Genomic DNA, 23,764 nt, shown 5'->3' with positions numbered 1-23,764 from the left:
TCTCCTCCTACTACCACTACAACTATCTCGCGGTTTAACGCGGACCGGGTTCGGGTGGTTAGAGCTCCGAGCCAGCTTAGGATTTAGGAACTGCAAAGCGCTACCGCGGTGTGGCAAGGAGTAGCCACACGTGCAGAATGGAGCCAAAAAGCATGTAAAGCATGTATTTAATTACCGGTTCCCAGGAATTTTTCATATGCTCGTTGAAGTTATACCACCTCGCCCCGGTAGTTTGACCGCACAAACCTCCTCGTTTGGGGCGAAGCGGCAGACCGCCGTCAAGCGAAGAGGAGCACAAGAGAGAACAAGCGTTTGCAAAAATTATCCAATCAACCGCTTGATCCGATGACGGATGGTACGGTCGGTGGTAGGTACGCGGACGTGAGGAAAGACTGTAAAAAACAGCCGCAACTGTATTGAGGCAAAAAGAGGATAATCTTGTAGTAGGCCGGGCGGGTGGAAATCCGTGCACCACTGTCGGGACCGGGGGCACAGATATAGCCTTACAGACCGCGAACCAGCCGACATGCAGGAGCTGCTGAATTGTGGATGCCATAATCGAGCCGGAGATCTTTACTAACAAAGAATGCCTGGACAATTGGTGGATGTGTTTCTTGAACACGTTTTCGCGAAAGTTGAACTGCACATACCATAGGAATGTGAGTCCAGCGGGTATGATGACGACAACGACGACGACGAAGACATGGTCGTGGTGTTTTTGAAAGCCTCGAATCGATGGTCAGCGCTCGGGGCTTTCAGCGTTTTGCGTGACGTGACTCGTCGAAAGAAGGGTAACATACAAAACAAAGTACGAAAGAGGCAAAGATCAACCAAGATCACCGACGTGGAGCCAGGCCAGGCGGTGGCAGCCAGCAAGGTAGCAGCACCAGCAGCCTTATAAAGTAAACGTATATTATGAAAATGGTTAAATACAGTAGTTGGTGAAGGGCTTCGGTTCGCAACAAGGGACCCAAGGTGGAAAATTTACTCCCATATAAGTCAGTCAGTCAGTCAGTCAGCCAACGAAGGAGGGGTTAAAGATTTTGCCACCTCACGCTACTGGGGCTGTTTGCTGAGACGCTTCGAAAACCGATCACGTGGTTTAGAGAAACTGGTGACACGGCTTGTAATCAAAGATGATAACAAACTTTTCGATCTGCTGAAAGTTTATTTGGCGGAAACAGCTAACCGAAAAATGTAGGCCAAATCCTAGTAGACTAGTATGTAAATTCCATTTTCATTCGCCTGTCGTGAACCCCTGTCAAAATCAATGACACCTGTGCGCGTGAGAGGCATGATCTCATCTCATCTCAACCGCGGGACGGTCACGTCCATCAACCATCAAATTGGAACGTGAAAAAACAGGGCAAATAAACGAACGACAGCTAGTTCTGTATCAACGAACGTATAATTGAGTCTGCTCTACTACGAGCTGGAGAACAGAATGAACTTCCTGTGTTATTTTCTGATTCTTCTTCTTCTTTTTCAGAACTTCACGCACATTGTGCGTCATTTCGATAAAGAAGTTGAAGTAGAGTCGTAAAGACGAACAACGTGTGCTACTTGTATTAGCGTTCCACATCTTTCAAGCTTCGGGAATGTGACGCGTCTGTCCACCGTTTTCGGCAATGGTGCGCGTTCCGGCATAACTTAACTCTTGTGTCTGGTTTATTGTACCCGCTGATTGTAGATGACGATATTTGAACACATTCACGAGATCGCGAGCTGGAATTTTTGGTAGAGCGCCCGTGCATCCGCTCACGCGACCTAACCCCTTTCGGGTCGGGTGGTGCTGTTTTATGTAATCAATTGAGTGGTGCGTGATAATTCGGTGAGATCGATCGATTTTTTTCATATTTATAGCGAATGTATGTCAGATATAGTTCAAAGCATTGACATAACTTATACTAAAGGATTTGTTGACACGTTGACGCTTGCAGGAAAATTGGTTTGAAAATGCGCAACTATGTATACTATAACTATGGTATATTTCTAGATTAGTTCAGTACATGTTCTTATTGCACCTTACATACATCAGTTAAATTTTAGGATGAGTTTGAGTGAAATGCTCGAGATTTGCGATTGACGCCCTCCATCAGAGCCTGTACAGTAGGGTGGGACAAAAATTAGATTCCTGCTCCGAGCAACTTTTTGGGTTACTTTTGGGTCCTAAAACAATCGTGCAAATTCTTAGCTCGATCGGTGAAACTATATTTTTGCGCCCATGGTTCAAAGTTTACATGGGAATTCGTATGGGAAAAATGTTTTTCCCAAAATAATTCCTCCAGGAATCTCCCATTACCTCCTAAAAACAAATCAATATGTGGTTTTAGTGGGAAATTCATCAGTGAAACCATGTCTCGAAGACTGTGAAACGATCTGACGCTTGTGGAAAAAGTTATTAAGCAGAAACCGATTAATGGTCCACTGCTGTTGGCTTTCGAATCATATGCAATGTTCTTTGACATTCTCTTATGGAGTCCAAATTAATGATCTGAGTTGTTTAGTAACTTTACAATAGTTTTTAGGAATAAAATGAACCTGTTAGCTTTAAGATAACTGTAAAATATTTCGTAAAAAACTATTATTCCCCCTCTTGTATATCAAACTGAATCCCTTGTTTTAAAATTTTTCATAAAAAAAATCTGTTGCCCCTCTCTTGTATATAAAATCTTATTTCTAGTCTTAACATAGCTCTTAAACGTTTTCTCTTTCATAAAAAAAAATATTTCAATATTGTAACCTCCTAGTTTTAAGATATCCAAAATGTAAAAACAAAAGAATTTGGCACCGCCAAGCTAACGCATTTGTGCCTATCAAATAAACGAAATGAATAAAAAAATATCTTCGGCTTAAATTGGTCTAGACATAATCGATGTGAAGCATTTTAAAGGAAAGTGGTTAAAGAGTCAAGCAAAAATAGTAATTTTTGATTATAAGATTCCCAAATATGAAATATGTATTTCCAGTTTGAAAGTAAAACTATTTTTTTCTAGCAATGCATCTACTATTTTTTGTTCCTCAGACATTTTTACACAGAAAAAAAATCTAAAACTTCAATGCATCATGAGTCAATTCCAAAATGCAATGGTTTCAAGCAAAAAATCACTTTCTTATCACGTTTCTTGCTATATCTCAGTAACCAAGCAGCATTTCGAAATTCTGAAAGCACCACTTTGTAGAAATTTTTCAAACAAGTAAATCGGCATATCTAACTCAGTTTACCCCAAGATTGCATTTGTCATAAGATAGCACGACAGTGCCGATATATAAAACTATTCACAAATTATCATAGCAGAAAATGACTTTCCACACCCACGACCGAAGAGCCCACATTACCCCCCAACCACTGTCAGCATAACTCGCTCAGGCGAAGCCGTTCAACACCCATACACGCTCCGCCGACCGAGCATTAATGAGTTCCCTGCTTCGCACACACGGCACGGTGTAGGCTCGTAACACACACACTAACGCGAATTCCAGCAAAACGCGCTACTCACTGGCTGTGAGTGGCACTGTCCCGTTGCTATAAGCTGGGTGGGTGCCTCATTCTAGCGACCGCCGCAGCTCGCTCGGGTAGCTGCGCTTCGAAACGATTCAGTCCCAGAGAGACGCTCGTTCGGTGTAAATGGAAGTGATCAAGTAGGAGAGCGCGTGTTGTTTTCCGTCGGTCCGGCGCATATGCTAACCTAACCCTGCACCATCATCATCACCATATTAGCCTACAACGGTGGACAGATAGAGACAGAAAGTGTGTGTGTATACGTTTTTGCTTGTTGTTCTTCGTTTGTTTGTCTCTGCCTGCCCGTGCTGTTGCATCCAGCGAGAAAAAAAAAGTGTGACAAAGCTCTTTCGTCGCAGCATACTACTGGCCCAAAAAGTGCATTATATGATTTAGAAGTAACACGCAGACATCATCGTTACGTGCAGTTGACGCAAATCAGTGAGATCGGCATCAAAATTCATAAAATAAAAGTAGGTTTTCGGTCAAACAACAAAAAAGTGAAAACAAGTACGTTTGCGAAGTTTATGAATGGAGTGGTCTCGTTGGCAGACAGTGCAAATAGCGAACAGAGGACCAGTATAATAGAGTGAAACAAGCGGATCGAATTTCCATCTAAAACAAAGCTCGTCTAACAACAACCGAACAGCTGAATCCATTCAGGACGTTATATATCGTAAAAGGATACCCACTGTTAAAGAAAATGGCGTACAAATACTTCCATCTGTGAAAGGGGAAATGCCCCTCGATTTATTTGTACCTACCTGGCATGCTTTGATGCTCTCGTCTACTTGCTTGTTCCTGCGTACGTGCACATCGATAATTCTTGAGCGTTTTTTCAAACGTCATATCTGCAATGAGTTACTCTTATTCTTCTTCTTTCCGGGAGTGTGCACATGATGAAATGTTGCAGGAATCGTTGGAAATGCCAGCCCAAAAGTGATCGCCCCTAGCAGCCGAATTTTGATGAATCACTTTCTGGGGATTTACAGACCGTTGTAGAATTCTAAATGAATGCGGGGTTGGGAGTACTGTGGGACCGAACTAATGGCTCAATATCAAACAGTAACTTCTGTTTTTTTTTCAACCTATGCAGGTAATCCAATTCCAAGGAGGTTATTAGACGAGAAACTGCTGGTAGTCGATTTCCATGAAACTTTCATCAGCATCTAATATGGTTAATAAACGATATGCGGCGACGGTTTGAGGTGATAAACTGCTGGTATTGCGAAATTGTGGGGTTGCTTCAAGAGTGCGACATACAAAATAAAATAAAAAACAACCAACAGACAGACAGCGGCAAGGCATAGTTTCGACCACGCGTCGGCAATTAGTCGTTTTTTGCCATCGCTGCGAAATTATATGTTTCTGTCACCGTCGTCGTCGTCGTCAGCTGCCTGCGAGGACGGATCGGTAATTCGATGACGGAGCCAGAAGAGCCCCAACTGGTCACAGTTTGTGTATCTTGTTTATGTTTAAATTTCATAAACATTGCTGGAAAAATAAACCGAGTTGAGTCCAGAGGAGCGACACTTAGTTGGGGAACGGTGTGAAGTAAAATGTCTAATCAGTTAGCGATCTCGCGTAGGATTTAAAACGTCTACGCTGAAACATATCTTTAGCTGCATAACAAGTTGACCTAACTGTTATCCGTTTTTTGTGTGTTTTAAACTCAAGCTATGTTTTCTCTTCGATCATAATATAAATACATCGTTGCCACATTTTGTTACTCTGCGACGACGACGGGCAGCCTCTTGCGTTGCGAGCGTACACGTTAAGCGATGTGTCTCGAGCTGCAAAGAAGGCTCGCGCGCTCGTTCGCTCTCATGCGTGCGTGCTCGGGAGCAAAGCAGAGATGCTTTCAAAGAAAAAAAAGTGAAAAATGCACACACAGAATAGGAAACCATGTTTGTCCCACAAGCTCTGCCTGGAAAGGCGAAACCCATCGCAAAGAGGAATATTGAAATTCTTCGCCTTGGCCATCGATGGAAAGATATCGCAAGGAAGGAAACGAAAACGAAGCAGCAGAGCAGTAGTAGTAACAACATCGATTGTGGTCCCTGTCGGGGCAGGCAGGGCAACATTTTCTCACGATCGTCGAGGTTTCGCCGCCCCTGCTTTCTACTGCTTTTCTGCGTTTTGTGTTCGATATTTGAATTATGAAAGCATAACCGGTACTAAACCGAAACCATAAACGATAAGATAACCGTTTTTTTGGTTATACCTATTACATATGTATGAACAATCCTGTAAAAGCCACAACTGTAGGTTGTATGATCGAACGTCGCCAACGCGAACAGATTCCAGCGTCGGCAACAGCAGCTTTCAGGCTACTGCAATGACTACATTCGGATCGTAGAGGTCAAACTGATAATTCTCTCGCCGGCTTTAAACAGGTTTGAACATTCGTTGCGCACTACAAGTGCCCCGGTACTGATTGGTTTCGGAATGTTATTTTTTAAATGTTCGTAAAACACGATTCAACTTATCGCCCGCCATCGAAGAGCAGTGTATATATTTGGGCTACGAATTAAAAGGCACATTTCGAAGCAGTCGCTGTAACCAAAACAGGATTGTTGACTGTCGATTGATTGATTCGGTTTAAAAAAATGAAAGTTTACACGACACAAGCAATGAGATCACAAAATGATCCCATCATATTGTGCCATAGCTCATATTTAAATTATTGTTTATGTTTCAAACAAGACTTATTTGCTTTGTTACTTTTTTCGGTTGAAAACTTCAACGTTCCCGCTCTCAGCGATGCTATAATCCAAGCTGCGCTCAAAGTGTAAACAGTGGCTCTGGAAGCTACCCGAAGCTGGCTCATGTTTACCTTTGTTAGTGGACTGATGAATACTAATGGAATGGAATTACAAATTCAGATGGAAGTGGCGGAACAGAATGAGGTCTGTCGCGAGATAAATCATGTGGGATTGGTAGTGCTGATAGGCTTGTATTGTTGGGCAGTACTAACAGCTTCTGGTGGGACCTAATTTTCTCTACGCATTGTGCGCTTTAAAAATTGTTCGTGGGTAATTGATTGATCCCAATTCGAGCAGGTTTGCGAGAGGTGAGTGTCAAACTCAAAACCGTTCATGCGTTGCCTAGCAACATGATTCACGCATCCAGTCAGTGCTTGAGTCGAAAATGGTGTCAAAAATGACGGTTCCTAAACAGTAAGTAATTATCAGACTGAACGATGAAACCAGCCATTAGTCTCCGGGAGAATTTAGGCGTTTGTCATCAATTATTGCTTGTGATGAATGTTTTAATTAGGTTCTATATGGACGATTGGCCGTGGGTTTGTCATAAATGTTTCACTACCAATGACACCCTGTTTGTTTGCTAAGGCAATTACACGTTTCGCTAAGGTACGGTAAAGCGGCAGGCGAAAATAAAACTAGCTATTATCCGGGAGCTGTAAAGATTTTCATTAAAGACAAGCTTGGAAGTTTTCATTTGTTTTGATTTATTTCACGGCCATACGTTAAAACCGCGAAATGTTGTTAAATTGGCATTCATTCGTGTCAAAGGCAGTTATGCGCTGACCAGCGAAAACTTTTGCCAACTAAAAGCTGTCTTCTTCGTCAATGAAACGTCTCAAGTTTGATCACACCAAGGAGCAAATCGCTTTAAGAATGTAGGTTTGCTGCACTAAAAATATTACATCATTCATGGATGCAATTGCAAACAATTGTAACGAACCGAAAATCAGGGGATTTTCAATTGATTGCACTAAAACTGCACCATTTTTGCACTTTCTAACAGAAGTACAGAAAACTGGGTATGTTCCATTGACTAGTTCCATAGACTAGATTCTGCAAACCCAGTGCACTCCACTACACCGGTGCACATCAATCGAAAATCCCATCAGTAAACTATCCTCAGACGCATTGGTGCTCAAAACTGAAGTCTTCAGTACAGACACTCACGCAGTACGCAGCCAAACTAGGTTCGTTTCCAGCGTTTCCGGATTTACGCTGATCAGGGCAGGAAAATTTCGAAAAATGAATTGATTGCTGTTCGAAGCTTCACGAAGCACCTTCTCAAGCATACCACATGCAATCGATGAGTTTGACACAATCGCTGCGAACATTTAGGGGTAAAACTTATCTCTGCTCGGACGAAGCGAGCTTCGCATCTAGTTCGCTCTTTACAATGTTCGAAAAAGTTCACATTAACCTTAGAAGCACACATCGTCGAACACGAGGTAAGCTCTTGGCTCGTGGTTTTTGCGTTTTTGGAACATTTCCACAGAGTTTCGAAGCGATATTCGGTGAACACATATAAAGCGAATGCCTCGTTTATTTGAGAATCGCGAACATCGAAGTTTTATATCGCTTCAAGCATCAGCATCATGAGGCCACCGCGAACATGTTCGCTACGTGACTATCTGTCTTAAAATCATAAACTGTAAATCTTATTTTGAGTATAAATAAAATGGATTATTTTAAGATTATAATTTAGGATTTAGGGATTAGGTGCGTCGCATACCTTACCAATTTATGAGCCACGAGTTTGAATGAGCGTAGTGGTAGTGAAATTCAAATTCTTTTTTTCGGAATACAATTATGTTTACTAGCTACTTTGATTGCAAACTCGTCTTTTCTTCTTCAAGCGGAGTATATTTTCCCTGCCAAGGAGTTTAGGTGAAGATGTATAAAGTATGTTTAAGGGGGTAAGGGTTTCAGCGTGAAAAAATGTTTTTTGGTGAAATGACTCTTTTGGATGAAATGATACATTATAATGTACAAAAGTTTTGATCAATTCGCTTCGCCCAAATTTCTAAAAAAAAATCGCAAATAGTGTTTTTTAACGCTAAAACCATTACCCCTCTCTTAATAATCTCCCTATCTAAAACAAATTCTTCCTAAAAAGAACAATTTTCGGATGGAATCTCACTGCTGACGTCTGCGTTCAGTTAGACGGCGAACTTCAGTTATTTGCATCCACTGAGGGGTAGTTAGGCGTAGTCCGTTGGCCTTTGTTTTCAACTTGTTGCGGTTTCTAACGTTCTTGCGCAACATTCCTAAATCGGCTAGTCATATTCACTCAATAATATGCGATGATTTGGGTGGTAAACGTTATTTTTAATTTTGCCAAATGAATTTATTAACAAATACCTACATACTTGAATCCATTATTATTGTCATTAATTGAATTATAATTTCTTGGCATCTGTACCAAACCAAGAGGAAAGCTTCCAAATGATTTTTATAATATTGTTTTATAAGTTTATTGGTTGATTACCTAATCACAAGAGACAAAATATTTATTTTCAAACATTTTCGACAGAATCTGTTCACTTAATAAATGAAGTGTCAAACTTATTACATGTTCCACTTTTATGAAATTTATTTCCTGACTCCTGTACATGTGTTTTGTGATAAATAATGAGAAGGATATTCCAACTTGTTTGTATTGTATTTGTTAACTAATTACTGATGGAGAAACGCAAAGAACTTACAAACAATGTTCTAGTGATTTTTTTGTTGGAAATCCAAAAACAATTCTGAAAAGGACAAAATTTGGTTTATCTTCTCCATGATGTAATCTTCCCTTATTTGACTTTTACTAATAAAAAATAAAAGAAAGAAATCTTTAGGGCCCCCCGTATTTTTTTTTTTTTTTTTGAATCAGTTATAGCCGAAATGCTTTATGTAAGGGAAATCTCGGAAAATGAGAAGCGAAATAAATAACTCCAAGTAGAATGAAAGTCGTTCTAAACTCGAACTTTTTCGAATACTGTCTTTCCATTATTATTCGCTTTTTGTCGCATTCCATATTTTGATATATTATTTTGAAGACCCATATTTAAGATCAATACAATAGTAATTCTTCAAAAGGGCTAATGAGACTTTTGTAAACAAACTTATTTCGCTCATTTTTCCGCTACAGAGTTGAATTTTATGAAAAATACACATGAATCAACATCTTTGCCCTCGGTAGAATCGATTTCAAATGTTTTCTGTGTTGAAATGATAACAAATTAAGAGAAATCAGCAAAACAAAAGTTTGTTCACAAATCTTATTAGCCCTATTCAAATATTGATATGGAATAATAAAATCAATCACGATCAATTTCGATTTTTTTTTTAATTTTGCGGTGGTGTAATCCCTTAAGTGGTTGATTTAACGGCTTCTTTCAAAATTTATCGAACCTACTCCCATTCGTTCATTCGTTAGAGTAGTTTATGTTAAAGAGAGTGTACTAAATTAATAGGAACACTTAAATTTAGGAAGTTATGACCCTCGCTCCACAATACAGTTTGCGACAGAATTGCTCAACTGAAAATTATTAAATGAAATGAATGAAAACAAACATTAGTCTATAGCATTTTGTACGCATGCACTTCAGAGGTCCAAGGGTTACAATTTCTGTTCTAGTTCTCGGATCGCCAACACATTTTTTTCGATTTTTTGGCCCAGTTCTCAAGGGAAATCCAGTTTTTAACTTTTTGCATACATATTGCATTGAATGAAGAATTTAGATAATGTATTCATAAAGTATTAATAATAATTCGATTGTCCGTTCATTTTAAAAGGCTATTTTCTATAACTTTACAACTGATTTAATTTCACTTTCAAAATTTCTCGAAATATCATGTTCTAAAAGTTCTCAACCGATATAATATTCGAAAACAGTTATAAAAATGTCTCATCACACTGGTAGATGGATTCAAAGCGTTTTTTTAAATAAGTGCACGAAAAAACATGCGCCCTTCTAAAACATACTTCTGAATCAAAATGGTTTTACTGTTAGTCGAAAACAAGATTTACAAAACGACCAGAACTGCCAAATAATGGAATGGTCGAGTTTATTGACATTCCCTATTTATTTCTAGGATTCATCATACACATCATGACGTTATTTATTTAACTGATAATCGATTTTTTCCTTTGAATGGATATCGATATCTTTATCCTCAAGAAACTGACATAACTGGTAAGTGACTATAGGAACATGACTAAGATAAGCGACCCACTCAATACGTCGTGTACATTGTGTTTAACTTCATTTTCTAGCCCTAATTTATTTCATTTGAAAATTTATCCCCGCCCTGTCACGAAATCTTGATTTTATCCCTACTGGTAATATATCAGTAGGGTATCTTAAATAAACTTGTTACGTCACTTTTCAGTTAACCCCAGCATCCATAAGCTACACATTGTCACAATTATTTTTCACCTATTCCACCCTTAATACAAGGCCTCTGTCTAGAATATACTTTTTTTTTGCATAACTAGTAGGTAAGTATTTGAATAAAGAAAACTAATATCGTCCGGCGAACATGTTAGCGATGGCCCTCGCGATGCTAAATTGATATAATCCTTCGGTGTTCGCGATTCTGAAATACTTCGAGGTAATCTTTCTTTTGTGTTCGCGAACATCGCTTCGAAGCTCCGTGTAACTGTTTCAAAAATATCGATCACACGAACCAAGAGCTTAGCTCGTGTTCGTCGAAAACTACGCAAAAGCTTTTACATATCTTTCCGAACATCAATGAAATAAACAAGAAGCTTCCTTTGTCCTCGCCGAAGAGCATGCAAAAGTATCGCCCAAATGTCCGCAATTACGATGGTAAGCGATTGTGATGCGAAGCTTGTGAATACGAACCAGTAACGCAAAGCTTCGCGCTTTGAAAGTATTCGAACATAGGTTCGGTTCGAATATTTCCTGCCCTGACGCTGATACCCACTAAGAAGTTAAAAAAATAAAGATACTTAAAAGTATCTCAAACTGTTTCGACAAAGGTGCAATATCGAACACTTGTTAAACGACCGATGGACCAACAAAGGTCCTCGATTTGGACGGGAAAAAAACTACAAGGAATACTAGAGAAAATTTTCAATAGGACGTAAGTAACAATGAGAGATTCTCTTTGAGGTCTTTCTCTTCTGTTCATTACTCGGCCATTTCAATATTTACTACTCTACTCTTTGCATAATATTGTAGTAAAAATCATCGGCTTTCGATATGTACTGGAAAATTAGTACAAAGTGTTGTAATGACGTCGTAATAAACGAAAGAGAAAGTAAACAAAGAGAGGCTCTCGATGTTACTTACGTCCTATTGAAATTTTTTTCTAGAATAGTATTATTTAGTTGACGGAGGACTACACTACAAAATGGAAACTATTTCGATGACAGTGATAATTCATTTGTTAATTTCTTTTAAATCATTAAAATTTATTTTTTCGTAAATTTCAAATGTGATTCTTTCCAAGATACACAAGATTTTTTGTCATTTTGAATTTTGATTTTTATCAATAGCATTTTCAGAATAACAAGTCGCACGATATTTTTTTCTGCCATCTTCAATATTTCAAATATAATCTTTATAAATTATGGCCGTAAAAGATTGCTTTGAAAAAAAATTTACTTCATTTTATTTCTCTCAATAAATATGCATATTACAATCACGATTTTCGAATTTTATCAATGGCATGTTTGTTTACACAAATGAAGTGATACTGGAATTAAGTTTTCAAAAATACATTTATTGGGATTAACCCATAAATGTATACTGATGTCCTTTGGCAACATACCAAATTCTGTGGAAGAAATCCTCAACAAGTATGTATTCATCTCAAAAACGTGTACCAAGCAAACATCAAAAATCATTCATTTGAGGATAAAATGTTTAAATCAAATCCACTAGAAAGTTCCCGAAACAAAGGGTTTTAAATAATGAAATCACTAAAAAGAACCGTTTTAGTTCGAGAAAGAACACGGATTATTCCAATACTCGTCAAGCTCTAAAATGCTCTTGCTTGCGGAAATATTACTGATAAACTCAGTGGTAAAAGCCACTATTTATATCGGATGTCTGCGTCATCATTAGTAATCTATTGAGGTATTATCCAGTTTAAAAACCTGTGTATTCAGCAGTCTAGGGTAAGAACATATATTTATTTCGTTGAATTTAACATCATCGAATAGCATTAATTGTTAAAAGGGCAAACATTTTCGATTTTGACCTTTTGCGAATTTGGAGCGTTTTTTTCTCATACTCTACACTCTACCTTGCAACTGATCGTAATCCCCAATCGAAAATCGAGATGCAGTGAAAATGGACCTAAACGGCAACATCCGGAAATTATGAACTAAGTTCAAAAGGATTCAGCAATCTGGACTCAGTGTTTGAACTCGCAGCAATTGAAAAACGAATTTCAGGACGACGATTTTAAAACCATTCAAAGTTATTGGAACGACCAATTGCTTGATGCATATACCAGCGAAAACTTGTTCCGGGAGAGTCTTTTCCGCATTAACCAGTCCACCGATGACCAGCGAAAACTGGTTTTAATCATAGTCATTTAATTAATTGCTCATTAAAAACGTCTGTCATTTTTTGTTGGTGATCAGCAGCTGCTTGTGATAATAACAAAGTAGTATTATGTCGCTGCTCATCAAGGACATATAAGACACATGTTTATCATCGATGCATCGCATTTTTCACTTACTGTCCGATTTTTTTTTCGGTTTCATTATCGCACGTGCTCATTGAGTTGACGTTATCTTGCTCAAGGTGGGTCATTTTTGTTGAACGACGTGTTGTCTGCTTTTGCGTCTTATTTTAAAGAAATTACTGCGACCAATTGGCACGCTGAACAAAGATCCGGATTCAATGTTACCAAACGTTATTAATACATTAAAATTTAACATGGTGGATAATAAATATACCCGTTTGAACCAAAATTGCTATGTTCGTGGTTGTCGAATTTGAACTTTCGGATTAAAAACAAATTTTGTTTTTCAAAACTCAAACATAATTTGAATTTACACGTTTCCGCGATCGTCAAATGTTAATAGAATAGTGGTTCAAATATGCTACAATGCATTCAAATCAGGATCTGGGTCGTACAGGAATCCTTCCTCGATTGCATACTGCTCGTGGTTGACCTGTTCCAGTGGCAAAAGTTGTGGGCGATATTCGTCGTTCAGCTGCCAGTATCTTCTTGCCATTAGCTTCGGTGGTATATCGGCGCAAAGAGATGATCGATTCACCCACGAATCGGTCAAAATGGTCGGCTCTCAAAAAGAGCTAATGAACCACGCTTCTTTTATAAAATATGCTATTCATTGAAATGGTGCTTGTTCATTATTATCTTTACGGTTTGAAACCGGAGACTCCGGTTTTGGGGGACGATCTCTGGATTTGCGGATTTTACATCAATATCTCCGGGACTGGCGAGGTGGAAGATTATTTTAATTTCCATAGTATTGGATTTAATTGCTTCAAACGATTGCCAATATTTAGTAGTGAAGAACACCATTAGATCGGGCATAAGTTGATAAATAGGTGAACATTGCTTCATTAGAAGTCTACCACTGAAGTATCACATTTTTTATGCAAATAATTTGGATAATATATGAGAACATCTATTATGCAGTTTAACCATTGATCGTTTGCTATGGATGGAAATTCTTGTGAGGCTTCAAAATACTTTGACCTTTCACTTCGTACAGGTTGGATTAGTTCGTGAGTGGGATTCGCCGTTTTCCGGTTAGATAATTTTGAAGAATTTTCATATTTACATTATATCATCCAGTAAAATTGACTAGAAGACTGGTCATGGTCAAGACAAATATCGGGAATAGTTTCAGGGATTGATTCTTAGTGGACAATACTACTTCAATGCGAATCATCACGTCCATTGAACGATTCGGCCTTTCTCTTAGAACGTTTTTTCGACTGTTTTCTCCATTGAAACTCCTTGAGAATATTTTCCTAAAATTTCACAGAGATGCGAGTAATATACTGAAAGCTACAGCGCTTCGCAGCGCGTCTCGTTTACCAAGAGCAGTGGCAACTTGAAATTTTGAACTCGATCATCTCGAAATGCAGTTTTTTTTTTTCAAAAATGGCTTTTCCGTAATCACGACTGTCGAAATACTACTGGACCGATTTTCTTATTATTTTTAATTAATTTTTCTCGTACCTTAACAATTCCTTTTTTAAGAAGATGAGAATTTTATAATACAATTTTTGAGCTCAAACCATCGATTTAGAAAAAACGTTTCCATATGCAGGAAAAATTATTATTTGTTCAATGAATCGTTAATGTACGAGGAATACTTTTATACTAATGCAATTTTTTGAGTTTTGGGATTTACATTGCTCTATTGGACTTCCATCGTGAACAGCCTCTTAAAAAAGATTTCGAGGAAAAAGTCATACTTCCGCCAATTATCAATATATGTCTGTAAACTAATGCCTAATTTTTCACAGAAAAATTTGCTATCAACATACATTAACTTTGATGTAATTAAATCATTCCTTCATGCCTTTAAATAAATTCAATTTTCTCCATTTTCAAAAATGTGGAGGTTAAGCTGATTGGCCTAAACGATTTTGTATGTGATTTAAAATTTTACTCTTGTTTGTCTCCAGCTGGTAGGCATATAGTTTAGTATTAGACTTATTTTTACCAAGTCTGAATGTGTATGCTTATCTATTTATTTAAAATACAGTTCTAAGTATGCTTTAAGCTAAGCAACAAATATAACGGCGTTTAAATTTTAAAACGAAATTATAAAACAAAACGCTCTGCTGGGGATGTAATTGTTTTGGTTCCAGTTCTATTTTGAAATTCCTATATAAAATGAAACGCGTTCTTTGGGATTCCCTATATACAAGGGACAATTATGCGTAGAACGGCAGTACAACCGTTTAATAATAGCCACCACCAGAATTTCCAACAGGTTTTTTTTGAACTGTTGGAACAAATCTCAAACCAAGACCTACTATGTTCGATTCGCAGTTGTTCTTTGCATCATTCATTCAAACAGCCAAGCTGCTCAATCATTTTCCATTCATTTTCAATTTCATTGACCCTGTGAATACCTCTCTCCTGGGGTATTAACTAGTTTTTTCAAGCAAATCTGCTCTGAACATACTTCTTACTGTTCATGTATGCTGAAAATATATCAACATTCAATCCAAACTAGATTCTTGGGGGCAGATGATAGCATTGGTTGATGAATGAAAAAGCATCAATTTGAAATGAAGGCGTCCGGTTTTGCCATGAAAATCGCACCAGCTTGAAAGTAAATGATTGAAATTCGCGCCAACTTGAAAGTGAATGAAATGAAAATTCGCATCACTGATCACCACTTTTTCCATCCAATCAGTTCTGGTGATATTTCTGATGCTGACCTAATTGGGATCCGCGACAGAATAATCAACAGTTATATTTTTAATTGAACATAATTTAATTATTCGAATAGTTCGAGAACATTTCGCCCTCAATTATCATTCGCCGGAGAAATATTGGCTGCGACAATATGACGGCCAGTCTGTCTCGTGCTAGAACATTTTAATTGGCTGCAAACGAACGGCTCGACCTACAAACGGTCCTACACGTGGAACCAGCTCGACCAGATGTTGGTTGACATTTGCTGGCATGCAGTCGAAATTATCGGCGGAATCAAATGCAGAACCACAGATATGCATACAAATGAGTCATCCGACTGCTAATCTGACCAATTATGTCAATCCCATTTTGTGTGAATGTTTTTCCTGCATAATGAAATAGAAGTGGCGAGCAAGCATTGCGTTGCCATGTTGTTGTGCAATATGTAATCAATATGCAGCCCGCGAATGTGTTTGTTTGTTCAAACATTAATGTTTATTTTGAAATAGATTCTCGGATAAACTAGCGCCACATTTGTTTCCCGGGGAAAAGCGGCCTAGAACATGCGGGAAAGAATGATATTTAACGACAATGAGACCAGCATCTTAACACATCACAGCTGCTGATCGAAACCTTAACCCCGTCAATGCGTCAATCAGGGTGCATACAAGCTACTCTACTAATATATAACAATTCCTAAACTACGTATGTCGGTTGCGCACATGACCTCTCGGGTATTTATGCAACTCGTGTCGCTGTGTTCAAACTAGAGAACACAACTTTCAAGATAAACAACTTCCTCGAAACAAAGGACCAGTGTATCATGCACGCCACTGTACATCATCATTCAAGAATGCCTTTTTTTGTTACAATTTTCTCTGGAAATACATTCACTACGATACTATCCCCACCACAAAGCTCTCGTCGTAATGTTGAGTGACTGCTCGTTTATCAGCCAATTCCAGAGCATATTATTTAAGGCACCCGAGAATCAATACAGCGTTAAGTGATTCTATCTTTCCGTTAGGCTGACTCCATCTGTAACGACACGATTCTGAAGTTTAATTAGGAGAAGAATAGAATTTCCGTTCAAGAATAGTTGAGCCGGTCTATTGTGAGCTGTTTCGTCAATTACTTACTACAACATAACTGGAGAAAAAAACAGATCTGACGACATGAAACAGATTGTGTGCAGTAGTGGGCTAGAGAGTATAGAGATCCAGTCGAGTAAATTGGGCAAGCCGTGGGCGTTGGAGTAAATCGGACTGCGAGGTTGAATGAATCGTACTCATTCAAGTCTTGGCAGTGCAGCAGTGTTCAACAAGTCAGCAGCATTCAAAGTGAGAGCAAAATCTGCAACCCCGATTCGGGAGAAGCTGCGTGTGCTGCTACCGATGACCTTTCCTCGTTGATAAGCTGTGTTCTAACGGTAGTCGTCATTAGTGAAGAAACCGGTATACGTCTTCCGTCCGGCCGAGTACGTATTTATAATTACGCAACGTTTATTAGAGTGACTGACGACACAGTGTACTGCAGACAGTTGACACCGTTGTTAATTGTCGGTTACCGGTTGAGGCGTGTACCAATAATTACAAATCGAACCGCGAGTTGAATGGACAGTTGCGGTTGACCACAATAGTGTCCTATAACGCAAAACCTATTCAACCGTAACCAGCTGGCTGTTGCTTATTGTGTTCCAGTTAGTGCTAGTAGCGAGTAGTTTGCATCACAAGCAACGTGACCAGCAACAAGCATATCGTACCAATTCGACCCGGAGCGAGCACTCGAATGGGACACATGTGCGGTTCGGTTGATTAGCAGAGTAAACGCGACTAAGCTACGGGTAAAACAAAACAGAGTGATAAGAGAGCGGTGAAGCGAAATACATTCCACGAGTAACGAAGCAAATGGATTTGACATTGGAGATGTGACCAGATGACACTTCAATCCTGTGGTGGCCGGGAATGAGACGAGATTACACGAACGGCGACAATCAAGAACATACTACATAACTAGCCTAACCGTACCGTTGCGAGTTTCGATTGGACACAGTTGTTTGCTTGTGTTGGCTGTCGTAGTGATGTTTAGTTGGGAGATACGTGAAGACAATAAATCGTGTCGGGGACTGGAAACAGCCCTCAACGTGCACCGGGAATAAATTGAACTTTGAATTGACTTAACTAATTGAAATTACCGTCCCTGGCAACAAATCCCAGCTGATCATATAAATCTAAACCACCTAACTAGCTGAACTGAACAACTGAAGTTAATTAAACGACCCCGTCGCTAGAATTGCACTCACGTGTCGGCGAACCAAAACCACCATTGATAGATCTTCCGAACCAAATCACCATTTCAGATTCTATCAGAATAACAGTTCTTTTCTGTCCACAGATTGCTGCCCTTAGAATTAACAGTAGTGCACAAAACCCCACTCAAACATGTCGCTGTTTGGACTGGTCTCGTCGGTGGCCGGCTTCATCAAAGTGCGGTATCTGATCGAAAAAGCCATCATCGATAACATGGTCTTCCGGTGTCACTATCGGTTAACCAGCGCGGTACTCTTCCTGTGCTGCATGCTAGTGACGGCGAACAATCTGATCGGTGAGTAGACAACCCTAAATTTCAATAATTCGTTGTGATTACCATACTCATGTCTCCCCAACCAAACAGGTGACCCAATTTCCTGCATCAATGACGGAGCCGTGCCCGGTCATGTGATCAACACGTACTGCTGGATCACGTATACCTTCACGCTACCGGGACAACACGGTCGCCCGGTGGGAACGTCGGTGGCGCACTCCGGTCTCGGCAACGAGTACAACCAGGAACGGACGTATCACAGCTACTATCAGTGGGTACCGTTTATGCTGTTCTTCCAGGGTATACTGTTCTATATGCCCCACTGGATCTGGAAGAACTGGGAGGAAGGCAAAATGCGCATGATCTCCGATGGACTGCGCGGTAACATGACTCTCGGGGTGGGCGAACGCAAGGGACGCCAAACGCGGCTTGCCAAGTATCTGTGTGAGAGTAAGAATACCCACAATGCGTACTCCTTTGGGTATTTCATCTGCGAGGCGCTCAACTTCATCAATGTCGTAAGTAGTTGCTAGTGTGCTTTTGTAGAGTTTAGAGGTGATGCGATGTTCAATAATTCGCCATCTAGCCTGGTGTGCGATGATAGCAAACAGTAATTTTTACGCAAGTTGTAAATCAAATCATTAGCTGTAGATCAACACCTTGAGTATCAATCTTTATTGAGAGGTCATGCAAAAATGCGAGGATGCGACTGTATTACACAATTTAATGTATTTTTCTTGAGAACCCTAAAATTAAACCTGACTAGTTTCTCCAAACAATCGATGGTGTGAAAAACTCGATGTACCTTTTAAAAGGTTCTAACTGTTCCCCGAATGAGATTTAACAACAGCTAGGGTTGGAACCTGACTCAGATTCCGGTCATGCAGTGAACGAACTAAAACAATTATGACAAATGTCCGTAATGCCAAATGACCTTCAGTGTGATCACATCGCAAAATTATGTCAAATGTCCGTTATTCCAAATGAGCGTTTTAGAGAAGTTAAAAATAATTATGCCAAATGTCACTTCTCAACATTATGCCAAATTTTACGCCGTCCGTTGTGCTAAACGTCCACTATGCCAAATGATCTTATGCCAAATACGTTATGCCTGCTCCTGTTGTAATTGGTTGTCAGAATTGAAATGAAAGATGCGTGTTTCAAATTTTTCGTTCTTCAAATTATTTTCGAGATGTTTGAGGCGTGTGTGTATACAATCCATCGCTTACTGCTCGACAGTGCTTTTATGGAAGAAACTCATAGGCACCTATTTATTGACATATTTGTTTTTATCCATAGAGGTACACATTTTTGGCTCGGGAGATGGAAGATATTAGCTGTATTGTACATTTTGAAATTGCCTACACTATAAGCCAACTTTATTTTCTGTCGGGCTCTGTCCGCACTGAGTGCCTAGCACTAACAGTTCACCACCTGGACCCTAGATATCTTCCGAAGGAAGCCGTGACAAAAGATTTTTCACCTAAAAAAATCTCAAAGTCCTTGGCTGGGATTGAACCCAAACCCCCGGGGTGAGAACTGGCCACGCTTACCATTGAACCACTGGCATCAGCGAAATTCGAACGATAGATCCGCGACAGGAATGAGCACATCTACCGAATCGTAAACCCAAAGAGAAATTTTGAAACAATCGATTTTTCAAAAATATTCGCTTAAAATTTCAAACAATTCGGACTATTATTCATGGAAATAAAAAGCTTTGAGTTGAACCGATATCAATCTGCAAACAATCATCTATATAACGGTACATGCGTTTTTTCTCCAAACCATCTCTTTGGTACAATTAGTATTTCAAGAACCGTTCTCCCCTCTCATTTTTTGTTCAAAAGCTTATAAAATTAATTAGTCTTTGGCCAACCCTTTTAGCGAAATTTGACTGATATTTTTATGCACACGGGAATATAGTATTTTGATTTACTAATGGTAGCGCGATGAAACAGCTACTGGAACTTAATCTCAAGCGTACATACAGCTAGCAACTTTATAGCAAAGAACAACATGTAACACTAAGTCGAACATGACAACGTTAAAATCCAGATGCTTATTTACATCGATGAAGTTAAAATCGAAGTACGTTTACACGACTTAGCACCGCGCACCAAATCAGACCACATTAAAATTCACGTTGGAATATGGAGAATAGTTAGTTTCTCCAAGTATCACTCGTAACGAGTGCCAACTCGTTACGAGTGATACTTGGAGAAACTATCGTTCCCAGTCAGATTCCTCCTTGTCAGTTCTGTAGCCAGATGGCCCATTACGGAAAGCCAAGCGCCGAAGCCGAGAAGAAAAATTCACCCACTACAATCAACACAACAAACAGCTTTCGACAAACGATATTAAAACACAATCAAAAAGCCACCCCATAACTGCCAGTACCAACTGAACAGAAACAAGGATTGTACCCAGTGCCTCCAAAGCAACAACCAGCAACACCGATAAAAAAGCAAACGTCGATCGCATAACGACCCAGAGTATTGTCATGGGGTAATGACCCGAGTGTTCTCGTAACTCGCTGTGGGAATCACGGACAGAATATTCTGTGAATGGGCGTTGTATGCTAAAGCATGATAATTTTATTGAACGATAGTTCAAAAACTCAAGAAAATCTAAATTTAGTAATTTTCCTAATCCGTATAAGCTTCTATCAGCAAACAAAATTTCTGTCATTTTTTCCTCACATTTTGATCAAAAAATGTTTCATTTCTCACGTAGTTACTGCCGATCTCATATCACCACAAATTTTATCTACTCACACTGCAAAAAGATACACTAACATGCTCGTAACCCTTCCAGGTCGGCAACATTTTCTTCGTGGACAAATTCCTAGGCGGTGCTTTCCTTACATACGGCTCGGACGTACTAAAGTTCAGCGACATGGACCAGGAAAATCGGTCAGATCCCATGATAGAGGTAAGCTTAATTCATATACCTCTATACCTCACGGCCACAACCAAACTTACATCATTCTATCCGCCCAGGTCTTTCCCCGTGTCACCAAGTGTACATTCCACAAATACGGAGCATCCGGAAGCATCCAGAAACACGACGCCCTCTGTGTACTGGCGTTGAACATTCTGAACGAGAAAATCTACATCTTCCTGTGGTAAGATTCTCACCACCACCGGGTAAAATTCGAGAACATGCTTTGTTTTAATCCCCCTCTCCCCTTCCAGGTTCTGGTTCATCATCCTGTCGGTCCTCTCCGGGCTGGCAATCCTCTACTCGGCCGCCATACTGATGATGCCCACCACTCGCGAAGCGGTACTGAAGCGTCGCTTCCGCACGGCGACGGCCAAACAGATCGAAACCTTCATCCGCCGAATCCAGATCGGCGACTTTCTGATGATCCACCTGCTCGGGCAGAACATCAACGTAACGTCCTACTGTGAGGTGCTGAATTCGTTCATCAGCATGCTAAATGAGGAACAGGCACTGCGCCGCGACACTCCGTCGGCTCCATCGACGCTTGAAATGGCACCGATTTATCCGGAAATTGGAAAATACGGTAAAGAAACAGAAACCTAAACGCACCCTACCCCCCTTACAATCCGTTTGGCTGTAGAACAAGCACCATCATGGTCTCCGGGACTTGCTGCCACCAGGCCCCGGTCGATCTGTGTGCTGACAATGTGACAAAATTTCATAGGTCTCTAACGCAAACCCTGTTTTCCGATTTCCACACTTCATTTCACAGACAAGGAGAAGGCAGCCCTGCATCAGGAATACGAAGCATAGGATCTATAGAGCTGTGTGTAGAACAGAATATAGTGTGAGCGAGAGTAGTGCGTGATTCGTGAATGTGACAGACATTTTTTTTAATCTGTGTGAATGCGTACAGCCGTCAGAAACATTCCCACTCCCACTAAACAGGCGGATCAGCAAGTCGAATGTGGTTGTATAATGTACGAAACTAGGCCATGAGAGTGCATGTGTAAAGTCTAAAGTTTTGTCTGTGACGAGCCCGCCTCGGGTAGAAGCAATGCGATTTGTAAGGAACCGATTTTTTCTCGGTTCCGGTGAGGAGAGTGAAAAGGAGCTATATTTTACCTCGTAGAGTTTTTAGACAAAGTAATGCAGCGCGCAATTTCTCCCGGTAAACGGAATTCCAACGTCAGAATCAATCAGCTTCGTAGGGCAAAAATTGTAAATGAGAAGACTGTCACTTTTTGAAATTTTATTTTTTAACAGAGAGCAAAACACATTTAGAAGAAGAAAAAATAGTAAGCCAACATACGAAAGTGCTTTAAATTTTAGCATATTTTTCGGGTCAAAATTGTGGTTTGTAGCATTTTACATAAACAAAAAAAGTATAGTATTAAAGAAAGCCGATCCTAACCGTGATAGTAAACGTTAATATTAAAGACAATCGACGTAGGAGAAGGAACGAAGGGGCCACCCGAGGACAATATTTTTTTCAAACAAATTGCCATACAATAGGAAAACTAAACATTCTCACACGCCAACAAACAATCAACACAATAGGCTAGAAAAACGCGGTACAATAATATGCAACAAAATACACGTTCATGTGTAGGTAGTGCTCCAAAAAAAATGGTTAGTTTAGAAAAAGCGATCGCAAAAACGCAAGCATTTAGAACATCTTGTAATAATCGTGTAACCGCACATTTTTTTTGAAACGTCGACGAATAACACGAAACACTACCCATCATTTTAGTAGATAGAACAATTTCAGAAAGCAAACTCGATTTGTGTACGTTAAATATGAGCTGCCTTAGGAAGTGGAATAAAGCTAAAAAATATATCGAATATGTAGGAAACAAACTCTCATCTCATTAGAATCTAACGAAAGTCTAGTAAGAAAGCATTTTATCGTCAGAATCTTTTAGTTTTTTTTAATATCCTCTAGAATATAGGTAGCATCTTTCTCCATTTTGTAGTCGAAAGGGCCCGACCGCAGGTAGTGTAGGATAGTGGTAGGGTTCTGCCAATTAAATGAGAAAAACAAATACAACATAACAAAAGACACTCAAAACAGGAGCAATTCCACGATATACGCGATGTGTGCTTCACACTTGCCAGGTTCCTGCCGAGAATTCCCGACCCAGATCTTGCATCGATTTCTGCATGTTCTGTGGCGAGGACGACGACGACGACTGGTCGGTCGTACGACAAAAACGCCGAGTGAGACCACGCAAATACTACTTTTTTCCAACTTGCAAGATGAGGAGAGAAATTTTATTGTGATAAGATACAAGTTTAGAGAAAATAAAACGTTTTATAAGAAAGGGAGGTGCGTTTTGTTATTGATCCGTGCTGCCAAAATTAGTTCAGAACCCATTTGGTACTAGTCTTGATTAATGTTACGTTTAAGATGTTTGTCACCCTAATTGTATAGAATCAAATTCAATCTGTAAATCTAGTAGGCCTATTTTGAACTCTATTATAAAGAGCTGAAACTGGTGCTGAAGGGTTTCGGATACTTATATATAATATATACCCAATGAACACTATGAATGATGTGCTACCTATTGCATAACTGAAGGCGATTTTG

At 39.6% G+C, this 23,764-nt stretch overlaps 1 protein-coding gene across 4 annotated transcripts; it reads left to right on the top strand.

The window, feature by feature from the left end:
• The first annotated feature begins 3,583 nt into the window (after positions 1-3,583).
• LOC131695782 (innexin inx3) lies at positions 3,584-23,502 on the top strand. 4 transcript variants are annotated; one of them, XM_058984303.1, is made up of 7 exons: positions 3,584-3,975; positions 18,040-18,249; positions 18,319-18,746; positions 21,046-21,162; positions 21,231-21,355; positions 21,426-21,757; positions 21,947-23,502. In XM_058984303.1, exons 2-7 carry the CDS (start codon positions 18,087-18,089, stop codon positions 21,985-21,987), a joined length of 1,206 nt encoding a protein of 401 aa, XP_058840286.1. In that variant the 5' UTR covers positions 3,584-3,975; positions 18,040-18,086; the 3' UTR covers positions 21,988-23,502. The 4 variants fall into 4 exon arrangements, with proteins under 4 accessions (XP_058840286.1, XP_058840288.1, XP_058840285.1 ...); XM_058984302.1 differs by lacking the exon at positions 3,584-3,975 and adding an exon at positions 16,669-17,122; XM_058984304.1 differs by lacking the exon at positions 3,584-3,975 and adding an exon at positions 17,523-17,668.
• Positions 23,503-23,764: the final 262 nt, after the last annotated feature.

Source organism: Topomyia yanbarensis, unplaced genomic scaffold (genome assembly GCF_030247195.1).
Source record: "Topomyia yanbarensis strain Yona2022 unplaced genomic scaffold, ASM3024719v1 HiC_scaffold_526, whole genome shotgun sequence".
Lineage (NCBI taxonomy): Eukaryota > Metazoa > Arthropoda > Insecta > Diptera > Culicidae > Topomyia > Topomyia yanbarensis.
Note: the sequence above shows the minus strand (reverse complement) of the source record. Positions and strands in the feature narration are given on the sequence as shown.